Genomic DNA, 24,761 nt, shown 5'->3' on the forward strand with positions numbered 1-24,761 from the left:
GAAGAATGACAGTAGAGAGGCAAAAGAATTATTATTTTTTCATTCATGGGATGTGGGCATCACTGGTATTTCTTGCCATCCCTAACTGCCCTTGTTCAGAGGGCATTTAAGAGTCAACCACACTGCTGTGGGTCTGGAGTCACATGTAGGCCAGAGCAGGTAAGGATGGCAGATTTCCTTCCGTAAAGGACATTAGTGAACTAGATGGGTTTTTATGACAATTGGCAATGGTTTCATGGTCATCATCAGACTTTTAATTCCAGATTTTTATTGAATTCAAATTTCACCATCTGCCATGGTGGGTTTGAACCCAGGTCTCCAGAGCATTACCCTAGGCCTCTAGAATACTAGTTAGTGACAATAACACTATGCCACTGCATCCCCTGTAATTAATACATGATTTGCAACAAATTTACATTCCTTTAAGGTACAAAAAGCCAGCAGGTAAAGTGATCCAACCATGGCTAACAAGAGAAATTAAGAAGCATATGAAGTTGCCAAAAAAAAGTAGTAAGCTTGAGGATTGGGAGCATTTTAAAATTCAGCAAAGGAGAATTTATAAAGAAAGAGAAAATAGAATATGAAATTAAACTAGCAAGGAACGTAAAAATGGACGGTAAAAGCATTCTATAGGTATGTAAACAGGAAAAGGTTAGTAAAGGCAAATGTTTTCATGAAGGAATATACAAAAAAACCACCCTGTAATATTGGGGAGCCAAGGGACTAGTGAGATTGAGAATCTGAAAGAAAATAGTTTTAGTAACAAAAAGTACTGCTGGAGAAATTAATGAAGTTGATTAATGGACCTGATGATCTACATCCCAGAGTGTTGAAATGGGTGAATAGAGATCGTGAATGCGTTGTTGATCATCTTTCAAAGTTCTATATATTCTGGAATGGTGCCTGTAGACTGGAAGGTAGAAAATATAACCCCACTATTTAAGAAAGGCTGGAGAGAGAAAACAGGGATCGACAGACCTGTTAGCCTGACATCAGTAGTGGGGAAAATGCTAGAATCTATTCTCAATAGTGTGATAACTGGGCACTTAGAAAGTAATGGTGAGATTGGGCAGAGTCAACATGGATTTATGAAAAGGGGAATCATGTTTGGTAAACCTGTTGGAGTTTTTTGAGGATGTTACTAGCAGAATAGATATGGGAGATATGGGTGTGGTGTATTTGGATTTTCAGAAGGCTTTTGCTAAGGTCCCACACAGGAGTTTAGTAAGCAAAATTAGAGCTCATGGGATTGGGGGAAATATAGTGGCATGGATTGAGGATTGAACAGAAAACAGAGTAGGGATAAATGGATCATTCTCAGGTTGGCAGGCTGTGACTAGTGGGGTACCGCAAGGATCAGTACTTGGGCCCCAGCTATTTACAATCTGTATCAATGATTTGGATGTGGGGACCAAATGTAATATTTCCAAGTTTCCATTTTGAAATTCATGTTGACTATTCCATTTTGATATTTTTCATTTCTAGATGTTCTTCTATTCTTTCCTTTAGTAGGGCTTCCATTATTTTTCCTACCACTGATTTTAAACTGATTGGTCTATATGTTTCTGTCTCCCTTCTTAATTATAGGAATTACATTGACTAGCCACCAGTCCTCTGACACTGCACCTTTTTCAATAAATTGATAAATGTATGGTAATTCCTAACTGCCCTTGAGAAAGTGATGGTGAGGCTTAACATATTCTCAATGAATTCATAATAGCACAGCAAAATCCCTTCAAGCAAACTCTATTGTTATTGCCAATTGCACGTAATGTAAAAAAAAAGCTGTTGATGCATTTCAGGGTATGTAGCATTGCAATTGACTTTACTGCTTTTTGCAACAAACAAATCAATCATTTACTGTGGAGCTCTAGATTCTGGACATAAAATATAAAATTTTTAGCTTGTAAGACCATGTGTTATTTCTTTCCTAAACCATAATTAACCTATAAAGAGGGATTCAACATCTTTAACAATCTGCATAATACAGAACATGGCTGTCAGTGATGAAAAAGCAATTAATTGTATTAAATACAGGAATTGTACAGCAAAGAATAAAGACCAGAATCAAGTACCAAATGTTGAATAATGGATACTGGGAGTTATAAAAGATACTAATCAAATTGAGGAGGCCATAAATTGTCAGATGTTGAATAGACTATGACAGAGTAAACACATTAGGAACTAGTGGCTTATGCAAAATAAATTACCAATGATACAGATTGTATAACTCCCAGGCACTGCATGGATGAATGAGTTACAACAGGTACCATATGATGTACCACATCATTTTTCATGAAACAACATTCCCTAATGTGTATTTATTTGTACAATTTTTCACTCAATTTTTTAATTAAATGAATTTAGCCTTTGTTTCTACTGACTGTAGACAGGTTGTACCAGTAGTTTTACTGAGAGGTTTTGGGTGACCCCCATTGTGTGAAGCAGCTCAAAACTGTCACAAAAAATTGAGAAATAAGTCACCTGTCAAAACATGCACTGCGATCATTAAATAGATTGCAAGGCTAGAGCATGTGGTTTGTGAATAAATCCATTGGTTTTCAGTGGAACCTTCATTAGCCACACTCCAATTATTTAACATGCTGATTATCCACTAAAATTCCTACCAATTGGTAGGAGAAATGAGGAGAGGTAATATAATCTAAATGTCATAGTTTTTAAAAGGAGATGCAAGAACAGGGAGACCTGGATGTTTACATACACAAATCTCTGAAGGTGGCATTAAACAAAACATGTGGAATCCTTCACTTTATAAATAGATTCTTTGAGTACAAAAGCAAAGAGGTTCTGCTAACTCCCTGGATTATTGAGTCCAATTCTGGCCTGAGGGAGGGTGCAGAGGGCATTTACTAGAGTGGTACCAGGGATGTGGTATTTAAGTTATGTGGAGAGACAGTAGAAGTTGGAGTTGTTCTTCTTTGAGCAGGGAAGCTTAACTGGGGCTAAAGCAAAATACTGAAGATGCTGGAAATCTTGAGTAGAAACAGAAAATGCTGGAAATACTGAGCAAGGCAGGCAGATTCTGTGGAGAGAGAAACAGAGATAGCGTTTCAGGTCCTCAATGACTTTGCATCAATTTTATTTTATAAACACAGTTGAGTGGTTATGATCTGAAATGTGCAGTTGAAAGAGTGGTGGAAACAAATTCAATAATAACTTTCAAAAAGGAATTGGATAAGTGTTTGAATAGGATAAATTTGTGGGTCAATGGGGAACAATCAGCAGAATGGGACTAATCAGGTAACTCTTTCGAAGAACTGGCACAGATACAACAGGTCAATTGACCTCCTTCTGTGATGTATCTTTCAATGGTTCTATCTATGTTTCTATTTTTTGTGGGGAAGACCTTATGTGACGGGTCTTGAAGTTTGCTGACATCAATTGTTGGACATTAGTCAAATTCACAGTTCAACAGTTCAAGATAAATTACATTCAGTTCATTGATTTGTATTGTACTTATCTGTGCTGAGGATATTGCTATATAAGGCCAAATTTATATAGACATTTTAAAATGTAATTTTGGCTAACAATGGCAGTCTACTCATCTGCCAACTGTCACTGCATTCATTCAATATCAATGATCACACAAAAACAACGATCCATCGCCAATTTGTTTAGCAGTTGTCAGAAAAATCCCTGACTGGTATGCATTGTGTACATTGAAACATATGTCAATACCTGACAGAAGTTACAGGGTGAATGGTACAAAGTTGGACAATAGATCTATGATTTTCTATCCATTTATTTTAAAGGATTGAAAGTCATGGAGGGAAGCATATGCCCAAAATTCCAGTATGTGCTCTTGGCTGGCAAAGTTCTGCATTGGGAATATGAGTACATAATATCACTAGTCAATTATGCTAACAAATGTTATGAAGAAGCAAGTAGCAAGCTAGAACTTCAACAGTGCCGTCTCAATTCCATATTCTTTGTGTTACCAGGTAACAATGCAAAACAGTAACTGAACCTGTTATTATTGCTTATTTGCAAAACTAATAAACGCAGTCAAGAAGAAATATTGGCACAACTTGTGTGTTAGCTTCCCTGATACCCACAATTTCTAAATCTAACCCATTACACTGTTAATAGTGAACAAAAATACATCTTTCAAAGCCTTTAGTAGTTCCATTATATAAATATGGCATAACTAAATCTTTTTTTAACTGAAACTGAAACTATCAGTGCAGCTTTCAACAACAAATTCCATTTTTAAGCTAATTAGTTAGTAACAGGTCACTGCAGTACTTTAATAAAGGCATGATGAGTCACCAAAATAAATGTTGTGGCATTAAATTAAATGGCTTTTGTGAGTTTAATAATGGCAAATGATTATTTCCCTTAAGGAAAATAATGTCTTATTATTTAGGGACAATATTTTTGAAAGTTAACTGTTCATTTTTCAGTAAATAATGTAAGTAATAGAACAAAAGAACTTGCTTTCATCTCATGCCTTTTCATGACATTAGGATGTCCCAAAGCACTTCTCAGCCACTCATGTACTGTTAAAAAATGATTAAAGTAGCTTCTTGAAGAGAGAACCAACATCATAGCTTAATATAATTAAAATGATTTTAAGAGGCAGAAGGTTTAATGTTTAATGTATTTCTTAAAGGATCATGATAGCCAAATTAGCAACTGATCCTGTCCAGATTTTGTGTTAACTTTAGATTGAAAATTAGGGGAAATTTTACGTTAAGTTGTTTAGATGAAAGTCTTCCAGGATTCCAGGTCATTCCGCATTAACTCCTATTGGAAAATGTGCCGAATATATGTCAGATGATGACCAGGATTGCACTTGGCTGCATGATTTTCATGGAAAATAGTCCGTGGATAACATTTGTCTAAGCTCACGCGTGAAAAAGGGCCACTTAGCTGAGTAATCGGAGGGTTGCTGCTTTCTGTGTAATTGTGCCCCAATAAGTCAATGGGCAGAATTTTCCATGCCTGCGTTGTCTGGGGGCAACTGCTGCCCTGGCGTTGGATCCCACGCACAAGCAATCGAGGCGGGGGTTGGGTAGGTGAGGGAAATAGCCACGCAGCAGGGACACCTGTATAAATTGACCATCCCTCTGCAACTGAGACAGTTCAGGCGCAGCCATAGTGATATGATTGGGGTCAGGCTGCTAGCTTGCCCACCCACGCAAGCAATGCGGAGGCACCAATGTGCCACCAAACACTCCAGACCTTACCCCCAACCACCCTGGCACATACTGTGAGTCTGTGACTACTTTAGTGAACCGAGCAGCAGTTGGACTGCACACGTTGTACTGCTCACGTTGTACAATCTCCTCGCCAATGCTGGCCATGTAACAGTCACTGCTCGAGGCTCTCACAGTCCCTTGCAATCTCAGCATCCCAGTTTGGACCAGTATCACTCGTGTCGCAGGTTGCTAGGGCAGCCATGCAGCGCACTCATCCCTGGCCATCCGAGGGGTGAACAGCACTTCCCGGGAAGCATCAAGGGGTGGTCATACAGGGCCAAGAAAGGATGCTAAATGCACCCACGTTGACCAAGTCTCTCTCTCTCTTTCATGCTGCAGGAGGACTACCTCAGGATCATGGATCCTGGTGACCTAGCTGTGCGCCTGATGGCCTACAGAGAGCAAAGAAGAAGGAGGAGAGAGCGACTAGGGCTCCTGGCTGCGCAAAGGCAGGAGCAGCAACCTCAGGAAGAAGGGGCTGCTGGGGCTCTGGCTGACATTGCCCAGGAGCCACAGTGAGCCGTGGCTGGTCGGCGCCTAGCGACACCCAGAGTCTATAGACGCTGCCTGTCATTCCTGCAGATGACCAAGAACCAGTGTCGCCGAAGACTGCACGTGTCTAAGGACCTGGTCTGCCACTTGCTGCAGGTCTTGGTGCCAAGGGAACATGGAGGGCATCCACTGCCTGTGGCTGTGAAAGTGACAGCGGCACTCAATTTCTATGCCAGTGGCTCTTTTCAGAGCTCCACAGGTGACCTCTGTGGGATCTCACAAGCCGCCACCCACAATGCATCCATGAGGTCACGGATGCCATCTTCTCGAGGGCACACAACTTTGTGCATTTTGCCTGGGACCGGGACAGCCAGGATGCAAGGGCCATTGGATTCGCCCAGATCCCAGGATTCCCACAGGTGCAGGGTGCTCAGGCCTCCGTCGCTACATAGGGTGGACTACATCAACCGCAAGGGCTTCCACTCACTGAACGTGCAGCTGGTATGCGACCAGGTGTGCGCACTGTTTCCAGGGAGGGTGTATGACGCCTACATCTTGAATCGCTCGCAGATCCCTGCAGTCTCCCTGAGTCCACAGAGGCTGCAGGGATGGCTCCTCGGGGACAAGGGCTACCCACAGAGGGCATGGCTGATGACACGCATGCAGCAGCTCAGACTGCAGCCGAGCGACGGTATAATGAAGCTCATGCTGCAGCTCGCAACTTGGTGGAGCAAACCATTGGGATGCTGAAGATGTGGTTCCAGTTCCTGGACCAGTCTGGTGGTGCCCTGCAATACCGTCCGCAGAGGGTGGCACGCATCATCATCGTATGCTGCGTCCTTTACAATCTGGCAGTCCAACGGAGAGACGAGCTGGCTGAAGAGGAGATGGAGGAGCTGGAGGTTTCCTCCGATGAGGAGGACGCTGACAAGGATGAGGGTGAGGGGGTCCTCGTTGGTGACGATGACGAGGATGAGGCTCTCGCACTGGCTAGATGAGGCAGGCACGCTCGGGAGGCCCTCATAGCTGCCAGATTTGTGGAGGATGATGACGACAGGCAGTGAGGTGTCCCCAGAGATCTTCACATTGCAGTTGTGAACGTTTGACTCCAGTCTGGCTTATGGCAGCGCCAAAAGCCTCTGTGAGAATGCTCTTGTCATGGAAATGCGGTGGAGGCCCTAATAGTCGCTCAATCACAGGAGGATGATGACAACATGCAAGTGAGGACACTCCATTGATCTTCACATAGCCTCTGTGAATGTCTGACTCCTGTCTGGCCAAGGGCAGCTTGCTTGTGCTCCATGATCAGGGTCATCTCATAGAGACACAGCCATGAAACTTTAGGTGCATCAGATGAAGCTGGTGCACAGCATCACTGGTGCGATGGGGGCCAGCCCAACCTTAAATATCCTGAGAGCACACTGAGAGAATGAGAGAACTCTGTGGCACCTGCCCACTACATTCTGGCAGCGATGACCAGCACTGCCAAGGTGCAGGCATCAGTAATGTTTCCAGGGAGTGAGACTGGACCATCACTGTGGTCTGAAGGCTGCACAGAGCACAGGGAAGAGGCCCTGGACTGAGACATCTGCCTTTATCTTGTGCAGAAAGGTTTCACATCTGAGTGACACAAACACTGCTCATCAGAACAAGGAGCCACAGGCAGGGAGATATTCTTAGGAGTTTATTGACAATAGTGAGCAGTATGTACAAGTGATTAACACCCGTGGCCTGGCTGTGCAACTACCTTTTCTAACCCTGCCGCTATGTCTTGGTGTTCCCCAGACATCCACAGTGGAGGTGAAGGCAACCTGCTGACTGTGATGCCCTGTCTGTGATGACTTTCGCAGGCGTCCTCTGGAGGGCCGAGACTTGGAGAGCCCCGTCCTGCTTTCGGGTGCTGCTGTGTGGCAGTGGCACCCTCCTCGGCCTGTGAAGCTGGAGCTGTGGAGGTCACAGGAAGATGGGAATCGGATGGGCCGGTCACTCCCAGAGTCACCTGGGCGGATGACCCCGTAGTGTGCACCTGCTGATCCTCCTCCCTATGGGTGCCTGAGGGCCCCTGGCTGACTCCATGAGGGGAAGGGGTTGCTGGAGTGAGACCGAGCTGACCGGCACCCATCTCATGTACACACTGTTGGAGACCAACTACGGCATCAGCGATGGAGTTAAGCTTGCGCAGCAGTGCAGGAGCGACTTCCTAAACCAAGGTTCCCAGGGCGGCCGCCATCCTGCCAGTGTTGACCTCGGTGCACTGCAATGCCGGCGCTATCACCTCAGCCTGTAGACAGACGGACTCCTCCATCGTGCCTTTCAATCTGAGGAATGCAGCGGACATCTCTTCCTGATGTTCCCGAGCTTGCCTTTGCAGCTCCAGCAACTGTGACATGACAGAGTCCAGAGGTTCATCATCTGACTCAGACTCAACAGGTTCCTGGCCTCCAGTAGCCCTCTGAGTGGCAGGGACCGGGAAGTCCCTGCCTCCACCTGCTGTGGATCAGACTGTGCACTGTGCTCACTGGTATGTGATCCTGTGCCTATTCTAGAGCTAGGTCCCATCGAGGTGTGTGTCTCTGCGCTGGTGGAGGGTGTGGGTGAGCGCTGTGATGGAACTTGTATGGGGGTGCATTCCGGTTCCCCTTCGGATGTCCTTCCTGAACTGGCTTGGAGACTCTGGGTCATGGACTCCATCGGCTCTTGGAGTGATGGGCCTGTGGGAGGAAGGGGAGATAATTAGTGCATGGCAGTGGCCTGTGGCACAGAACACATTACTCACGGCATGGTTGTCTGATGGATGTTGCACTACTGGATCCTCACTTAGTAGAGCAGCGCTGACCTCACCGTTAGCACAGGACCAGTCCCGGTCATCGCTGGTCAGCTGGGTGGCTCAGTTCTCAAACTCCGTAAAGACCATGAATTCCGGCATTCCTCCACTAGTCTGCGACCTTCCCCTCCTGTTGTGTGCCAGTTTGTCCTGCATGGATAGAGATGGGGAGAGTGTAGCAGGATGCCTGCCGGGCCAGATGATACATGTGCCTGGCCTGTGTGGTGAGTGGTTCTATGGACGGGCTGAGGACAACGTAGGGGTGTGTGTGTGTGTGTGTGTGTGTGTGTGTGAGAGAGTGATGGTGATGTCCCTTGAGCTGGCAGTGAGTGAGGGCCCAGTGGATGTGTGATGGGTTTGTGAGTGTGAGAGTTCAGAGCGAAGGGGAGAGTGACTTACCCTCTCAGAACGGAGGAGATCATTCATCCTCTTGCAACACTGGGTGGCTATCCTCTTGTGAAGGTCGTTTGCACTGACCACTGCGGCCACTGCCTCCCAAGCTGGGTTGGTGACGTTGCTGCCCATCCTGCAACCAAAGCAGGGGTACAGGACAGAACAGCACATCCCGGCGGGCCTCCACAGCATCCAGCAGTCGCTCGAGGGACCCGTCATTGAAGCGGGGGGTGGGGGGGGGTTTTGTCTTTTTTCCTTTGCTGGCCATGTCTCCCGGGCAGCGGCGGTGAGCTGGTGACAATCAGCGCTGTGCTGGTGGCTGCCTTTTAAACATGGCAGCCGGCGTGATGCAACGGTGGGGTGATGGCGGGAGGGTGAATGAGAGCCCGTCCGCCCGCCATGGAAACGCTGTGTTTCCTGGGAACGCATAAATAATGAGGCAAGTTTGGGACAAGACGGCGTGAAAACCCACCATCGCCGTCGGCAGGTAGGACGCCATTTTGCCCGCCTGCTACCGCAATGAGTGCAAATCTGGGAAAATTCCGCCCAATGACTTTAAGCGATGAGAAGAGAGAAGGGGTAAAAATAGACACAATGGGAATGAGGGATGTCCACACTCATTTGATGTAACTCTCCTAGAGTCAGTTTACAGGTGAAGCTTCCATATTGTCAAAGTTTCCAGAACCAAACTGAGACAAAAGAATACTGCACTGTAACCTCTCTGGTCCAGAATGCTTGGGTCTAAGTCATTTCTGGATTTTGGAATTTTCTGCATTATAGAGTGATATTAGAATGCCTAACCAAGGGTGTAGGAATCAGAAAACACCATAGATCTAAACGAACAGTGATGAAGTATTGTTTTACTTATCCAAATACTGCATCTTCCGCTTCCAAAGTACTGTCCCAAAACGATGCTGTAAGTTGCTTGGGTCTGAAAAAATTTCTGGACATCTGGTGTTCCAGAGGTTACAGTGTATTTTGTTTTAGTGTGAAGCTCAAAAATCAGGACTCTGACAAGATTGAAAAAGGGAAGGGAAAATAAAAATGCAATCAATAATTATTGGTTAGGTAACACTAAAGAACCTGAAGTTCAGTGAAACTGGAGCTCAGGAGAAACAACAGAAAGTGCTCCAGAGGAGCAATGCGCATAGTCCTGAAAGACATATCTGGCAGACTGGGCCGGCTGCAGGTGCTGAGTGAAACAACCCAAGGGAAAAGCCTACTTGACTCACCATTCTATCTGTTGCAGATGCATTTCCATGACAGTATCGGTGGCAGTGACCACAGCATAGTCCTTGTGGAGATGACACTGAGGAGACTGTCCATTATGCTGTGTGGCAATGTCACTAGGTCAAAATCCTAAAACTCTCTTTCTAAGAGCACTGTGGGTGTACCTACACCAGATGGACCACAGCGGTCCAAGAAGATGGCTTACTACATGCTTCTCAAGGGCAGTTCGGATGGGCAACAAATGCTGGCCTTGTCAGCGACGCTCACACCTCATGAAAGGATAAAAAAGGATAGATTCTGAACAGAAATCGCAGCTCAAAACTCGACATCTATGAGGTGCTGTTGGTCATCAGCCACAGCAGAATTGCATTCAACCACAATCTGTAATCTCATGGCCCAGCATATCTTTCACTCCTGCATTACTATCAAGCCAGGCAACCAACCCTTTAATAAGGAGTGTAGAAGAACATTGCAGTATCAGCACCAAGCATACTGAAAAATTAGGTGCTAACCTGATGAAATGACAACACTGGACTACATACATGGTAACCAGTAGAAACAGAATTTTAATGGCAGAGTAAGCCAACCAACAGATCAGATCAAAGCTCTGCAGTCCTGCAACATCCAGTTGTGAATTGTGGTGAACAATTAAGAATCTAGGAGGCTCCATGAACATCCTATGGCTGATCGCAGCACCTGAGTTCAAAAGACAAGGTTGAAGCATTTGCCACCATCTTCAGCTAGAAGTGCCTCTCGACCTCCTCCTGACATGTCCTCAGCATGACAGATGCCAGTCTTCAGCCAATTCAATTCACTCCACAAGTACACCGGATACAGTAAATGTTATAGACTCTGACAATATCCCGGCTGTAGTACTGAAGACCTGTCCTCTAGAACTAACTGTGACTTTAGCCAAGCTGTTCCAGTACACCAGCAACTCTGGCATCTACCTCACAATGTGGAAAATTTTCCAAGCAAAACACAGGAAAAGGCAAGACCTAACAGCCTGCTCGCAATCATCAGCAAAGTGATACAAGTTAACATTTGCACTGCAATCAGCAGCACTTAGCTATGCTTGGTTTGGGTTCTGCTAGAACCACTCAACTACAGACCTTATTACAGCCTTGGTCCAAACATGGACAAGGATTCCAGAGATGAGGTGAGAGTGACTGCCCTTGACATGCAGGCAGCATTTAAGTGTGACACCAAAGAGCCTTAGTGATATTCAGTCAATGCAAATCAGGAAGAAACTCTCTGCTGGTTGGAGTCATACCTGGCACAAAGGAAAATGATTGCGGTTGTTGGAGGTCAATCATCTCAGTCCCAGGGCATCGCTGCAGGAGTTCCTCAGGGTAGTGTCCTCAGCCCAACCATCTTCAGCTGCTTCATCACTGACCTTCCCTCTATCATAATGTCAGAAATGGAGATGTTCACTGATGATTGCACAATGTTCAGCACCATTTGCAACTCCTCAGACACTGAAACAGTCCATGACCACATCGGCAAGACTTGGGGCAGAATTTAGCCTTTGGCTGGCGAGTGGGCCCCAGCGGCTCAGCGGCGGGCGGGCAGCCGGACCCTGCCGCCGAAACGGGGCCCGCCGCCATTTTGAGTGGGTGGGCCAATTAAGGCCTGCCCAGCGGCCTGCCCGACAGGAATAGCTATGCGCTTCCTGTTCCGGGGCGGGAGGGAATCCCCAACTGTCAAAGTGCACAGGGCAAAGTCCTGTCTCAGGGAGTTTAGTGAAAGGTAAAGTAAAGTCAAAAAATAGAGACATTTTAAGATTATTAACATGTCCCCCTCATGTGACAATGTCACACGAGATGGGACATGTTGATAACAAACTCATAAAATTAATTACATTTTTACAAAACGATAATGAAACTTCATCCCGCCAGTGGATGAAGTTTCATTAATAATCTACAGGCCGCTGGGGCTCCTGGCCTGCCCGCCAGCCTTAAGGTTGGATGGGCAGGGTGTTTAACTATCTTAAATGAGCCTGTAAATGGCCTTAATTGGCCATTGACAGGTCGGTGGGCAGACAGCTGATTTCACTGTCCGCCCGCCTTCTTTAAGATTTAAATGGCCTGGGATGACGTCATCCCGTGTCATTTTCCCCTCGGCGAGTGGGCCCCGCCCCCAAATCGCCGAGGGGAAAATCCTGGCTATGGAAAACATTCAAGTTTAGGCTGATATTTGACAACTAACACTCAAACCACACAACAACCACTTCAAACTAGAGAATAGAACCACGTCTCCTTAACATTTAATGGCATTACCACTGCTGAATTCCCCCGCCTCCTGGTGGTCAGAATTCACCAGAAAGTCAGCTGGGTCCAGCCACAGAAATGCCACGGCTAGCAGAGTAGAACAGAGGCTGGTGCTCTACGATGAGTGTCTCATCTCCTAACTCTGCAAAGTCTCTCCATCACCTACAAGGAGCATTAGGAGTTAGGAGTTGTGTGATAGATTATTGATAGTTGTGCATAGATGCAGCTGCACCAACACTTAAGGAGCTTGTCTGGCACCCTCCCCCATTCACCAAATTAAACATCCACTTCCTCCACGACTGGCATGCAGTGACTACAATGTACGTTGTTAACAGGAAGCACACCAGCAAGTCAGGAAGACTACTTTGGGAGCACCTCCCAAACCTGTGATGGAGAAGAATATATGTATTTAGCACACTTAAGGTAATAAAACATCCCAAGATGCTTCATAGGAGCATTATAAAATAAGTTACGACTCCGAGCTATGTAAAGAGACATTAGGGAAGATGACCCAAAGTCTGGCCAAGGAGGCAGATTTTAAGGTGTGTCTTAGAGCAGGAAAGTGAGGTGGAGATGGGAGCTATTTCATAGCTTAGGTCCTAGGCAAAGGAATGCGAGGTCACCAATTAAAATCAAGAATGCTCAAGAGGAGAGAATTAGAGGAGCGCAGATATCTCGGAGGTTTGTGAGGCTGGAGGAGATTACAGGGATAGGGAAAGGCTAAGCCATGGAGGAATTTGAAAATAAGGATGAGAAATTTAAAATCAAGATGTTGCTTGACTGGAGCCAGTGTAGGTCAGCCAATACAGGGCAGCTGAATGTGCCTTGGTACAAGTTAGACATGGACAGCATAGTTTTGGATGACCTTAAGTTTATGGATGGTAGAATATGGGAGAGCAGCAAGGAGAGCATTGGAATGGTTGAGTCCAGAGAAAACAAAAGCAACAGATGAGCTGAGACAGGGGCAAAGTTGGGTCATTATATGGAGTTGGAAATGGGCAGTGTCAATGTTGCCAAATATGAGGTTGAAAGCTCATCTTGCGATCAAATGTGGCGCCAAGGTTGCGAACAGACTAACTTAATCTCAGACTGTTGCCAAGGAGGGGCATGGAGTTGGTAGCTAGGGAACGAAGTTTGGTAGGGAGGCTGAAAATGATGGTTTCAGTCTTGCCAGTATTTAATTAGAGGAAATTTCTTCTCATCCAGTACTGGATGTCAGATAAGCAGTCTGATAATTTAGCAACAGTGGAAGAGTTGAGAGAGGTGTTGGTGAGATGGAGCTAGGTGTCATCAGTGCCTATGTGAAAACTAATGGTGTGGTTTCAGATGATGTCGCATGTAGAAGAGAAGTGGGAGGGGGGTCAAGGATATATCCTTGGGGAACAGCTGAGGTAATGGTTTGGGAGCAAGAAGATTTTTCATTGCCAGTGATTCTCTGGCTACACTTAGATATATAAGAATGGGACCAGGGCAGTAGGTGCATGAGAACACCATTGCTTTAAAGTTCCTCTCCAAGTCACATCATCCTGACCTGTCAGAGGCTCATCACAACAATGTCTTTAAATCTTCATAACTCCCTTACAATTAAACACCAGTTCGTTTTCTCTGATCTGCAGAAACACTTTTTTTTCTACCTGCTATAATTATCCAAGCCAAGAGAGGGAGCTAAATGCTCATTATAATAAATCCTGCCTTAATTCGTTTTGCAATGATAAACTGTACTTAATCTGTACAATTTCTATATTAATAGGCAAGCATATCTGTAATCAATCCTGCTCATCTGCTAATAAATAAGAATTAAGCAAATATACAGAATAAAATTCCATAAATTTGCTGTTGTTCTCCTTAAAACAGAAGTAGAGAAAGAGAAAAAAAACTTTTTCTGCATTTATACGACCACTGGACATCTCATGTTCAGTGGTATGTCTAACTTTTCTAGCCATTTTATTTACTTTAGACAATAGCTAGCTCAGGTCTAGGCTATTATAATGTAAGTTTATATCCGGTATCTGAAAACTGGAATTACCTGAAATCCAAAATGCAATCGGCCCCAAGGGTTTTGGATGAACGATACTTACTCAGTCTGTATATACCAGGGGTTTTACATCTGATCAATATCCAATTACCTCTTGGAATCAGCATGAGCTGTGATGCCAGGTGAGGGCAGATAGTGCTTGGTTATAATGCTCTTCCCTTCTCTCATCAACCCCCCCCCCCCCACTCCACCCCCCCCCCCCCAACCACCCTTACCCACCATCCTATAGTGAATACTCTGCCCATACATGACCCAGCTCATGATAAATAGCCATTTATGTGAGGGGTCAGAGAGGTTTGTATTTGAATTTGAACATTGTAATCACACTTTTTCTGATTATCACACAAGGTTAATATCAGAATTAAAAACAAAAAACTACTGCGGATGCTGGAAATCCAAAACAAAAACAGAATTACCTGGAAAAACTCAGCAGGTCTGGCAGCATCGGCGGAGAAGAAAAGAGTGGAAATGTCAACTCTTTTCTTCTCCGCCGATGCTGCCAGACCTGCTGAGTTTTTCCAGGTAATTCTGTTTTTGTTAATGTCAGAATACTTACCGGAGAGAGAGATTTATTGCATTTATCTGTTAAATCCCACTCTTACAGGGTCTGGATACCTGACTGATAAGACAAACCAAAGCTATTCACTGCAAATCTAAGCAATGCATGGCTTCACCCACAGTCAACCAGAATGAAACTCATTTTTTTGGCCTGGAATTTCCCCGCAGTTGCCTGTATGAATGCATTTCATGCTTGGTTAACAGACTTGTGGTTAATTTTTACGTGCAGGCATTTTAAAAAAAGTCATATGCTACTCCTGAGTAACCCATTCACCTACAGACTGACTCAGTTTGTCAGCCAGTGAGTAGTACAGGAATATGGAAACAACTTCAAAAGCCCCACCCTACGTCTGCCATTCCTTGGCCCACAGTGCTGACTGATGAAGAAACGTTATAATTAAAAAAGAAGTGTGTTTTGTGGTGATTTACAACGGGCTGAAAGATAACAGAACCAATTCAAAACAGGACACATAAAACAAAGTAAAACTATATTATTCATGTGAAATTATATCACATAACAATTTGACAATTTACAGCCATTGTCTAGCCTTGTAAGAATAGAGAAATATTTCACTGGGCGATAATGTAAAGCTTGTGTTCTCCCAAATAAACTGTGTGAAAGACGAACTTGGCTGAAGGGTCATGCATAATGTTTTTGACTATCTATGGTAAAGAGTAAAACATTCCCGTAAAGGTTTTGTGTCTAATGCGCACACTACTCTATTTATTAAACTCGATTCCTGCATCAAGATTTTCTTCTTAGAATCATAGGCCATTTGGCCCACATGTCTGTACCAGTACTTATGCTCCACATGAGCTTCTTCCTACCTTACTCTCACTACACATCTCACCCTAACAACATATCCTTCTATTCCTTTCTTCCTCATGTGCTTATCAATATCATTATATTTAAACTATTCCACCTTGTGGTAGTGAATTCCACATTCTAAAAGTTTCTCCTGAATTCCTTAATGGATTTGGTAGTGATTGTTTTATATTTCCTATATGACAACACTTCAAAAGTACTTCAATGGCTTTAAAGCACTTTGGGACATCCTGTGGTCATAAAGTCCATTTTTAAAAAGTTATGATCCCTAGTTTTGGACTTGCTCACATGTAGTGGGAGGAGGTGGCGTTGTGGTATTGTCGCTGGACTAGTAATCCAGAGACTCAGGATAATGCTCTGGAAACCCGGGTTTAGATGGTGAAATTTGAATTCAATAAAAATCTGAAATCAAAAGTCTGATGATGACCATGAAACCATTGTCGACTGTCATTAAAACCCATCTGGTTTCCTTTAGTGAAGGAAATCTGCTGTCCTTATCTGGTCTGGCCTCAGACCCAGAGCAATGTGGTTGACTCTTAACAGCCCTCTGAAATGGCCTAGCAAGTCACTCAGTTATATCAATCCGCTAAAAAATCTAAAAGGAATGGAACCGGACAGACCACCCGGCATCGACCTAGGCACTGGAAACGACAACTGCAAACTCAGCCCTGTTGACCCTGCAAAGTCCTCCTTACTAACACCTGGGAGCTAGTGCCAAAATTGAGAAAGCTGTCTCACAGACTAGTTAAGCAATAGCCTGACATAGTCATCCTCACAGAATCATATCTTACAGATAATGTCCTAGACACCACCATCACCATCCCGGGGTATGTCCTGTCCCACCGGCAGGACAGATTTAGCAGTGGTATGCATTTGAGAAGGAGTTGCTCTGGGAGTCCTCAACATTGAGTCCAGACCCCATGAAGTCTCATGGCATCAGGTCAAACATGGGCAAGGAAACCTCCTGCTGATTACCACTTACCACCCCACCTCAGCTGATGAATTAGTGCACCGCCATGTTGAACACCAGTTGGAGAAAGCACTGAGGGTGGCAAGGACACGAATGTACTCTGGGTGGGGGACTTCAATGTCCATCACTGAGTAGCTCGGTAGCGCCACTACTGACCGAACTGGCTAAGTCCTAAAGGACATAGCTGCTAGACTGGGTCTGCAGCAGGTGGTGAGGGCACCAACAAAAGGGAAAAAACCATACTTGACCTCATCCCCACCAACCTGCCTGTCGCAGATGCATCTGTCCATGACAGTATTGGTAGGAGTGACAAATGCACAGTCCTTGTGGAGACAAAGTCCCGTCTTCACATTGAGGATACCTTTCATTGTGTTGTGTGGCACTACCAGAGTGCTAAATGGGATAGATTTCAAACAGATCCAGCAACTCAATGCTGGGCAACCATGAAGCATTGTGGGCCATCAGCAGCCGCAGAATTTTACTCAACCACAATCTGTAACCTCATGGCCCAGCAAACCCCCCACTCTACCATTACCACCAAGCCAGGTTCAATGAGGAGTGCAGGAGGGCATGCCAGGAGCAGCACCAGGCATACCGAAAGATGAGGTGTCAACCTGGTGAAGCTACAACACAGGACTACTTGCATCCCAAACAGCATAAGCAGCAAGTGATAGACAGAAGCTAAGTGATTCCACAACCAATGATTCAGATCTAAGCTCTGCAGTCCTGCCACATCCAGTCATGAATGGTGGTGGATAATTAAACAACACACTGGAGGAGACTCCACAAATATCCCCATCCTCAATGATGGGGGAGCCCAGCACATCAGCAGAAGTGCCGAGTGGATGTTCCATCTCAGCCTCCTCCGGAGGTCCCCAGCATCACAGATGCCAGTCTTCAACCAATTTGATTCACTCCACGTGATATCAAGAAATGGCTGAAGGCACTGGATATTGCAAAGGTTATGGGCCCTGACAATAGTACTGAAGATTTGTGCTCCAAAACTTGCCATACCCCTAGCCAAGCTGTTCCAGTGCAGCTACCAAACTGGCACCTACATGGCAATGTAGAAAATTGCCCAGGTATGTCCTGTACACAAAAAGCAGGACAAATCCAACCCGGCCAATTACCACCTCATCAGTCTACTCTCCATCATCACTAAAGTGATGGAAGGGTCATCAACAGTGCCACACAAGTGCCAGGCAATGACCATGTCCAACGAGAAAGAATCACTGAATCCCCCACTATCAACATCCTGGGGGTTACCATTGACGAGAAACTGAACTGGACTTACCATATAAATACCGTGGCTACAAGAGTAGGTCAGAGGCTAGGAATCCTGCAGCGAGTAACTCACCTCCTGACTCCCCAAAGCCTGTCCACCATCTACAAGGCACAAGTCAGGAGTGTGATGAAATACTCTCCACTTGCCTGGATGAGTGCAGCTCCCACAACACTCAAGAAGCTCAACACCATCCAAGCAAAAGCTGCCCGCTTGATTGGCACACCATCCACAAACATTCACTCCCTCCACCACCGACGCACAGTGGCATCAGTATGTACGATCTACAAGATACACCACAGGACTCACCAAGGCTCCTTAGACAGCACCTTTCAAACCCACGACCAGACCATCTAGAAGTTCAAGGGAAGCAGAAACATGGAAACACCACCAAGTGGAAGTTCCCCTCCAAGCCACTCACCATCCTGACTTGGAAATATATCGCTGTTCCTTCACTGTCACTGGGTCAAAATCCTGGAACTCCCTCCCTAACAGCACATGTGGTGTACCTACACCACATGGACTGCAGCGGTTCAAGAAAGCAGCTCACCAGCACCTTCTCAAAGGCAATTAGTGATGTGCAATAAATGCTGACCTAGCCAGCGACACCCACATCCAATGAATGAATATTAAAAAAATGTGGAAATATCTTCGCTATGTCTACTCTACTGAACCCCCTCGTAATATTAAAGATTTCAATCAAGTTTTCACCAAGTCTTCATTGAGGAAAAAGCCCCAAGCTGTTCAGTCTTTCCTGATAGCTGTACCCTCTCATTATTTAAAAGCCCCAGCCTGTCTGATAGCTGAACCCTCTCAGTATTTAAAAGCCCCAGTCTGTCTGATTGCACTACCCTCTCAGTATGTAAAAGCCTCAGCCTCAACAGTAGATGTGCCCTCTCAGTATTTAAGAGCCCAGTCTGTCTGATAGCTGTAACCTCTCAGTATTTAAAAGCCCCAGCCTTTCTGATAGCTGTACCCTCTCAGTATTTAAAAGCCTCAGCCTGTCTGATAGCTGTACTCTCTCAGTATTTATAAGCCCCAGCCTGTCTGATAGCTGTACCCTCTCAGTATTTATAAGCCCCAGTCTGTCTGATAGCTGTACCCTCTCAGTATTTAAAAGCCCCAGTCTGTCTAATAGCTGTACCCTCTCAGTATTTAAAAGCCCCAGCCTATCTGATAGCTGTACCCTCTCAGTATTTAGAAGTCCCAGCCTGTCTGAGAGCTGTACCCTCTCAATATTTCTGAGCCCCAGTCTGTCTGATTGCACTACGCTCTCAGTATGTAAAAGCCTCAGCCTCAACAGTAGATGTGCCCTCTCAGTATTTAAGAGCCCAGTCTGTCTGATAGCTGTACCCTCAGTATTTAAAAGCCCCAGCCTGTCTGATAGCTGTACCCTCTCAGTATTTAAAAGCCCCAGCCTGTCTGATAGCTGTACCCTCTCAGTATTTAAAAACCCCAGCCTGTCTGATAGCTGTACCCTCTCAGTATTTAAAAGCCCCAGTCTGTCTGATAGCTGTACCCTCTCAGTATTTAAAAGCCCCAGCCTGTCTAATTGCTGTACTCTCAGTATTTAAAAGCCCCAGTCTGTCTGATAGCTGTACCCTCTCAGTATTTAAAAGCCCCAGCCTGTCTGATAGCTGTACCCTCTCAGTATTTAAAAGCCCCAGCCTGTCTGATAGCTGTACCCTCTCAGTATTTAAAATCCCCAGCCTGTCTGATAGCTGTACCCTCTCAGTATTTAAAAACCCCAGCCTGTCTGATAACTGTACCCTCTCGGTATTTAAAAGCCCCAGTCTGTCTAATAGCTGTACCCTCTCAGTATTTATAAGCCCCAGCCTGTCTGATAGCTGTACCCTCTCAGTATTTAAAAGCCCCAGTCTGTCTGATAGCTGTACCCTCTCAGTATTTATAAGCCCCAGCCTGTCTGATAGCTGTACCCTCTCAGTATTTAAAAGCCCCAGTCTGTCTGATAGCTGTACCCTCTCAGTATTTAAAATCCCCAGCCTGTCTAATAGCTGTACCCTCTCAGTATTTATAAGCCCCAGCCTGTCTAATAGCTGTACCCTCTCAGTATTTAAAAGCCCCAGTCTGTCTGAGAGCTGTACCCTCTCAGTATTTAAAAGCCCCAGCCTGTCTGATAACTGTATGATAGCTGTACCCTCTCAGTATTTATAAGCCCCAGCCTGTCTGATAGCTGTACCCTCTCAGTATTTAAAAACCCCAGCCTGTGTGATAACTGTACCCTCTCGGTATTTAAAAGCCCCAGTCTGTCTGATAGCTGTACCCTCTCAATATTTCTGAGCCCCAGTCTGTCTGATTGCACTACCCTCACAGTATGTAAAAGCCTCAGCCTCAACAGTAGATGTGCCCTCTCAGTATTCAAGAGCCCAGTCTGTCTGATAGCTGTACCCTCTCAGTATTTAGAAGCCCCAGTCTGACAGCTGTACGCTCTCAGTATTTAAAAGCCCCAGCCTGTCTGATAGCTGTACCCTCTCAGTATTTAAAAGCCCCAGCCTGTCTAATAGCTGTACCCTCTCAGTATTTAAAAGCCCCAGTCTGTCTGAGAGCTGTACCCTCTCAGTATTTAAAAGCCCCAGCCTGTCTGATAACTGTATGATAGCTGTACCCTCTCAGTATTTATAAGCCCCAGCCTGTCTGATAGCTGTACCCTCTCAGTATTTAAAAACCCCAGCCTGTCTGATAACTGTACCCTCTCGGTATTTAAAAGCCCCAGTCTGTCTGATAGCTGTACCCTCTCAATATTTCTGAGCCCCAGTCTGTCTGATTGCACTACCCTCACAGTATGTAAAAGCCTCAGCCTCAACAGTAGATGTGCCCTTTCAGTATTCAAGAGCCCAGTCTGTCTGATAGCTGTACCCTCTCAGTATTTAGAAGCCCCAGTCTGACAGCTGTACGCTCTCAGTATTTAAAAGCCCCAGCCTGTCTGATAGCTGTACCCTCTCAGTATTTAAAAGCCCCAGCCTGTCTGATAGCTGTACCCTCTCAGTATTTAAAAGCCCCAGCCTTTCTGATAGCTGTACCCTCTCAGTATTTAAAAGCCCCAGCCTTTCTGATAGCTGTACCCTCTCAGTATTTAAAAGCCCCAGTCTGTCTGATTGCATTACCCTCACAGTATGTAAAAGCCTCAGCCTCAACAGTAGATGTGCCCTTTCAGTATTCAAGAGCCCAGTCTGTCTGACAGCTGTACCCTCTCAGTATTTAAAAGCCCCAGTCTGTCTGATAGCTGTACCCTCTCAGTATTTAGAAGCCCCAGTCTGACAGCTGTACCCTCTCAGTATTTAGAAGCCCCAGCTTGTCTGATAGCTGTACCCTCTCAGTATTTAAAAGCCCCAGCCTGTCTGATAGCTGTACCCTCTCAGTATTTAAAAGCCCCAGTCTGTCTGATAGCTGTACCCTCTCAGTATTTAAAAGCCCCAGTCTGTCTGATAGCTGTACCCTCTCAGTATTTAAAAGCCCCAGCCTGTCTGACAGCTATACCCTCTCAGTATTTAAAAGCCCCAGTCTGTCTGATAGCTGTACCCTCTCAGTATTTAAAAGCCCCAGCCTGTCTGATAGCTGTACCCTCTCAGTATTTAAAAGCCCCAGTCTGTCTGATAGCTGTACCCTCTCAGTATTTAAAAGCCCCAGTCTGTCTGATAGCTGTACCCTCTCAGTATTTAAAAGCCCCAGCCTGTCTGACAGCTATACCCTCTCAGTATTTAAAAGCCACAGTCTGTCTGATAGCTGTACCCTCTCAGTATTTAAAAGCCCCAGTCTGTCTGATAGCTGTACTCTCTCAGTTTCTCCTCCCAGCCAAACGATGGCGCTATGAGCCATCTCCGCGCACACCCAGGAACCATCGGATTTGGGAGAGTTTTCATTTATGAAAATATCCCTGCCGGAGGAAAATCCGAAGTAAATGACAACTCTAGAATAAAGATTTACTGATTAATAAGGAAATTAGTTTCATGGAGTTCTTATAATCGTTAACTGGCTAAGGTTGATGTGTAACTATGTGTCTTTCTCCAGCCACATCCCCCTGAGGACCCGGAGTGGTACCGGCCGCGGCGGGGCGTGATGTCATTAGGGGGAGGGGCCAGGCTAACATAAACATGGATCCCGTTCTGTACGTGTTGGCTGCTGCCATCATAGTGATTCTCATCTTCTTTGCGTCGAAATTAAGGCGACAAGTGCAAAAAGGTAGAAGATTTATATCCATTATTTATAAAATATTGTGTTCGGTCTGAAATCTGAGCGAAAAGCGGGATCGATGATAACCGGCGGCCGTTTTGAATAGAGCAGGTCCAGCCACCGGAGGTCCCGCCTCCGCACACCTGATTGGTTAATGCGGGTCTTGTAGTCGACGTTGTGGTCAGTGAGTGGGTAGTTTTGCTGTCAATCAACTGGAGAAGGCACCCTCACTTATTTGCGCCATGAAGCTGAATGATTTTATTTTAAAAGTCAAAACAAAATCCCAATTTTATTTTTCTCACCTGCCCAAAACTCCTTTGATGTTTGCCCTCAGCACTCTGTTGCTTTGCTCCAGTGCTTGATTTTCAACAGTGTGTCCTGTTATTTAACCAAATATGTGCTTGGGGAAGAGAAAAGTCAAGAATCGAGTTTGATTCTGTCCTCACCAGACTAAGGGGGGAAAATGAATTATCATACTTTCCAGGGATTTTATGCACCCACTGCAGTTGGCAGTTCTCTTTTAATCCCAAGAGCAAGGTGTGAATGTGAGTCCAGTTTTGATTTAATTAAGGTTGTTCTCTGAATTAAAAGATTTTTAATGTAATCTTACATTATTAACATGTTTCTTTTTTAAAATCATGCTTTTTTTTGAAAAATATACTTTATTCATAAAATATCTGGAAGAACATTCCAAACCATTTCAAAATCACCATCACATAAGTACAATCATATTCAACTTTTACACATGTATCTCGAGGTGCATCAATACAATCAATGAATATTACAATCATTTCAATATGGTCAATGCAGACCATCAGACAATGTTATTGGAGTTATCAACATACATCATGTTGCACTCTGAGGTGCTTCAATACAATTATAATACAATTAGTATTCAATTCATACATTCATTTCAACCAATCTTATTTCTGCTGATCAGCTTGTGGTGTAATGATAGTCGTTAGCCTAATTGGAGTCTTGGATTTCTTGGTAACAACAGGGGGCTCATCATTGGATGTGGACATCACTGGCTAGGACAGCATTTATTGCCCATCCCTAATTGCCTGGAGAAGCTGCCTTCTTGAATCGCTGCAGTCCGTATGGGGTGCTGTTAGGAAGGAAGTTTCAGGATTTTGACCCAGTGACAGTGAAGGAATGGCGATATAGTTCCATCTCTGAATGGTGTGTGGCTTGGAGGGGAACTTGCAGGTGGTGATGTTCCCATGCATCATCTGCCCTTGACCTTCAAGGTGGTAGCAGTTGTGAGTTTGAACGGTGCTATCTAAGGAGCCTTGGTGAGTTCCTGTGGTGCATCTTGTAGATAGTACACACTGTGCATCAATGGCGGAGGGAGTGAATGTTTGTGGATGGGGTGCCATTCAAGCGGGTTGCTTTGTTCTGGATGGTGTTGAGCTTCTTGAGTATTGTTAGAGCTGCACTCATCCAGGCAAGCAGAGAGTATTCCATCACACTCCTGACTTGTGCCTCGTAGATGGTGGACAGGCTTTGGGGAGTCAGGAGGTGAGTTAGCCTCTGTGGAATTCCCAGCCTCAGACTTGCTCTTGCGGCCACAGTATTTATATGGCTAGTCCAGTTCTGTCTCTGGTCAATGGTAACCCCCAGGATGATGATCATGGGGGATTCAGCGATGGTAATACCATTGAATGTGAAGGGGTCATGGTTCGATTTTCCCTTGTTGGAGCCGATCATTGCCTGGCACTTGTGTGGCACGAATGTTACTTGGCACTTATTAGCCCAAGCTTGAATATTGTCCAGGTCTTGCTGCATACGGACTCAGTATATGAGGAGTCACGAATGATGCTGAACATTGTGAAATCATCACTTCTGACTTTTAAGATGGAGGAAAGGTCATTGATGAAGCAGCTGAAGATGGTTGGGCCTAGAACACTACCCTGAGGAACTCCTGCAGTGATGTCCTGGTACTGAGGTGATTGACCTCAAAGAACCACAACATCTTCCTTTTGTGCTCAGTATGACTCCAACCAGTGGAGAGTTTTCCTCCTGATTCCCATTGACTCACAGTTTTGCTAGGGCTCCTTGATGCCACACTCAGTCAAATGCTGCCTTGATGTCAAGGGCAGTCACACTCACCTCACCTCGGAAGTTCAGCTCTTTTGCCCATGTTTGGACCAAGGTTGTAAAGAGGTTAGGAGCTGAGTGATCTTGGTGGATCCAAATGCGGATCAGTAAGCAGGTTATTGCTGAGTAACGCCGCTTCATAGCATTGTTAGTGTCACTTGGCTGATGATCGAGAGTAGACTGATGGGGTGATAATTGGCTGGGTTGATTTGTCCTGCTTTTTGTGGACAGGACATACCTGGGCAATTTTCCACATAGCTGGATAGATGCCAGTGTTGGAGCTGTACTGGAACACCTTGGCTAGGGGCGAGGCTAGTTCTGGAGCTCAAGTCTTCAGTAATATTGTCAGGGCCTATAGCCTTGGCACC

The 24,761-nt window shown here is 45.2% G+C and overlaps 1 protein-coding gene and 1 pseudogene across 4 annotated transcripts in view; both read left to right on the forward strand.

Moving 5' to 3' along the window:
• LOC144687802 (large ribosomal subunit protein eL31 pseudogene) overlaps positions 1-24,761 on the forward strand; it is a 647,000-nt pseudogene that overhangs the window by 123,831 nt on the left and 498,408 nt on the right. The window lies entirely within an intron of this gene.
• The window catches only part of ddrgk1 (DDRGK domain containing 1), an 85,631-nt gene continuing 83,060 nt past the window's right edge, over positions 22,191-24,761 (forward strand). The window contains exon 1 of one of the 3 annotated variants that reach the window (XM_078554218.1): positions 22,191-22,302. In XM_078554218.1, coding sequence (XP_078410344.1) covers positions 22,215-22,302 — 88 coding nt within the window. In that variant the 5' untranslated portion in view covers positions 22,191-22,214. The remainder of the gene's footprint in view (positions 22,303-24,761) is intronic. The other 2 variants (XM_078554227.1, XM_078554210.1) reach the window with 2 other exon arrangements.

This window comes from Cetorhinus maximus, chromosome 1, assembly GCF_964194155.1.
Source record: "Cetorhinus maximus chromosome 1, sCetMax3.hap1.1, whole genome shotgun sequence".
Taxonomy (NCBI): domain Eukaryota; kingdom Metazoa; phylum Chordata; class Chondrichthyes; order Lamniformes; family Cetorhinidae; genus Cetorhinus; species Cetorhinus maximus.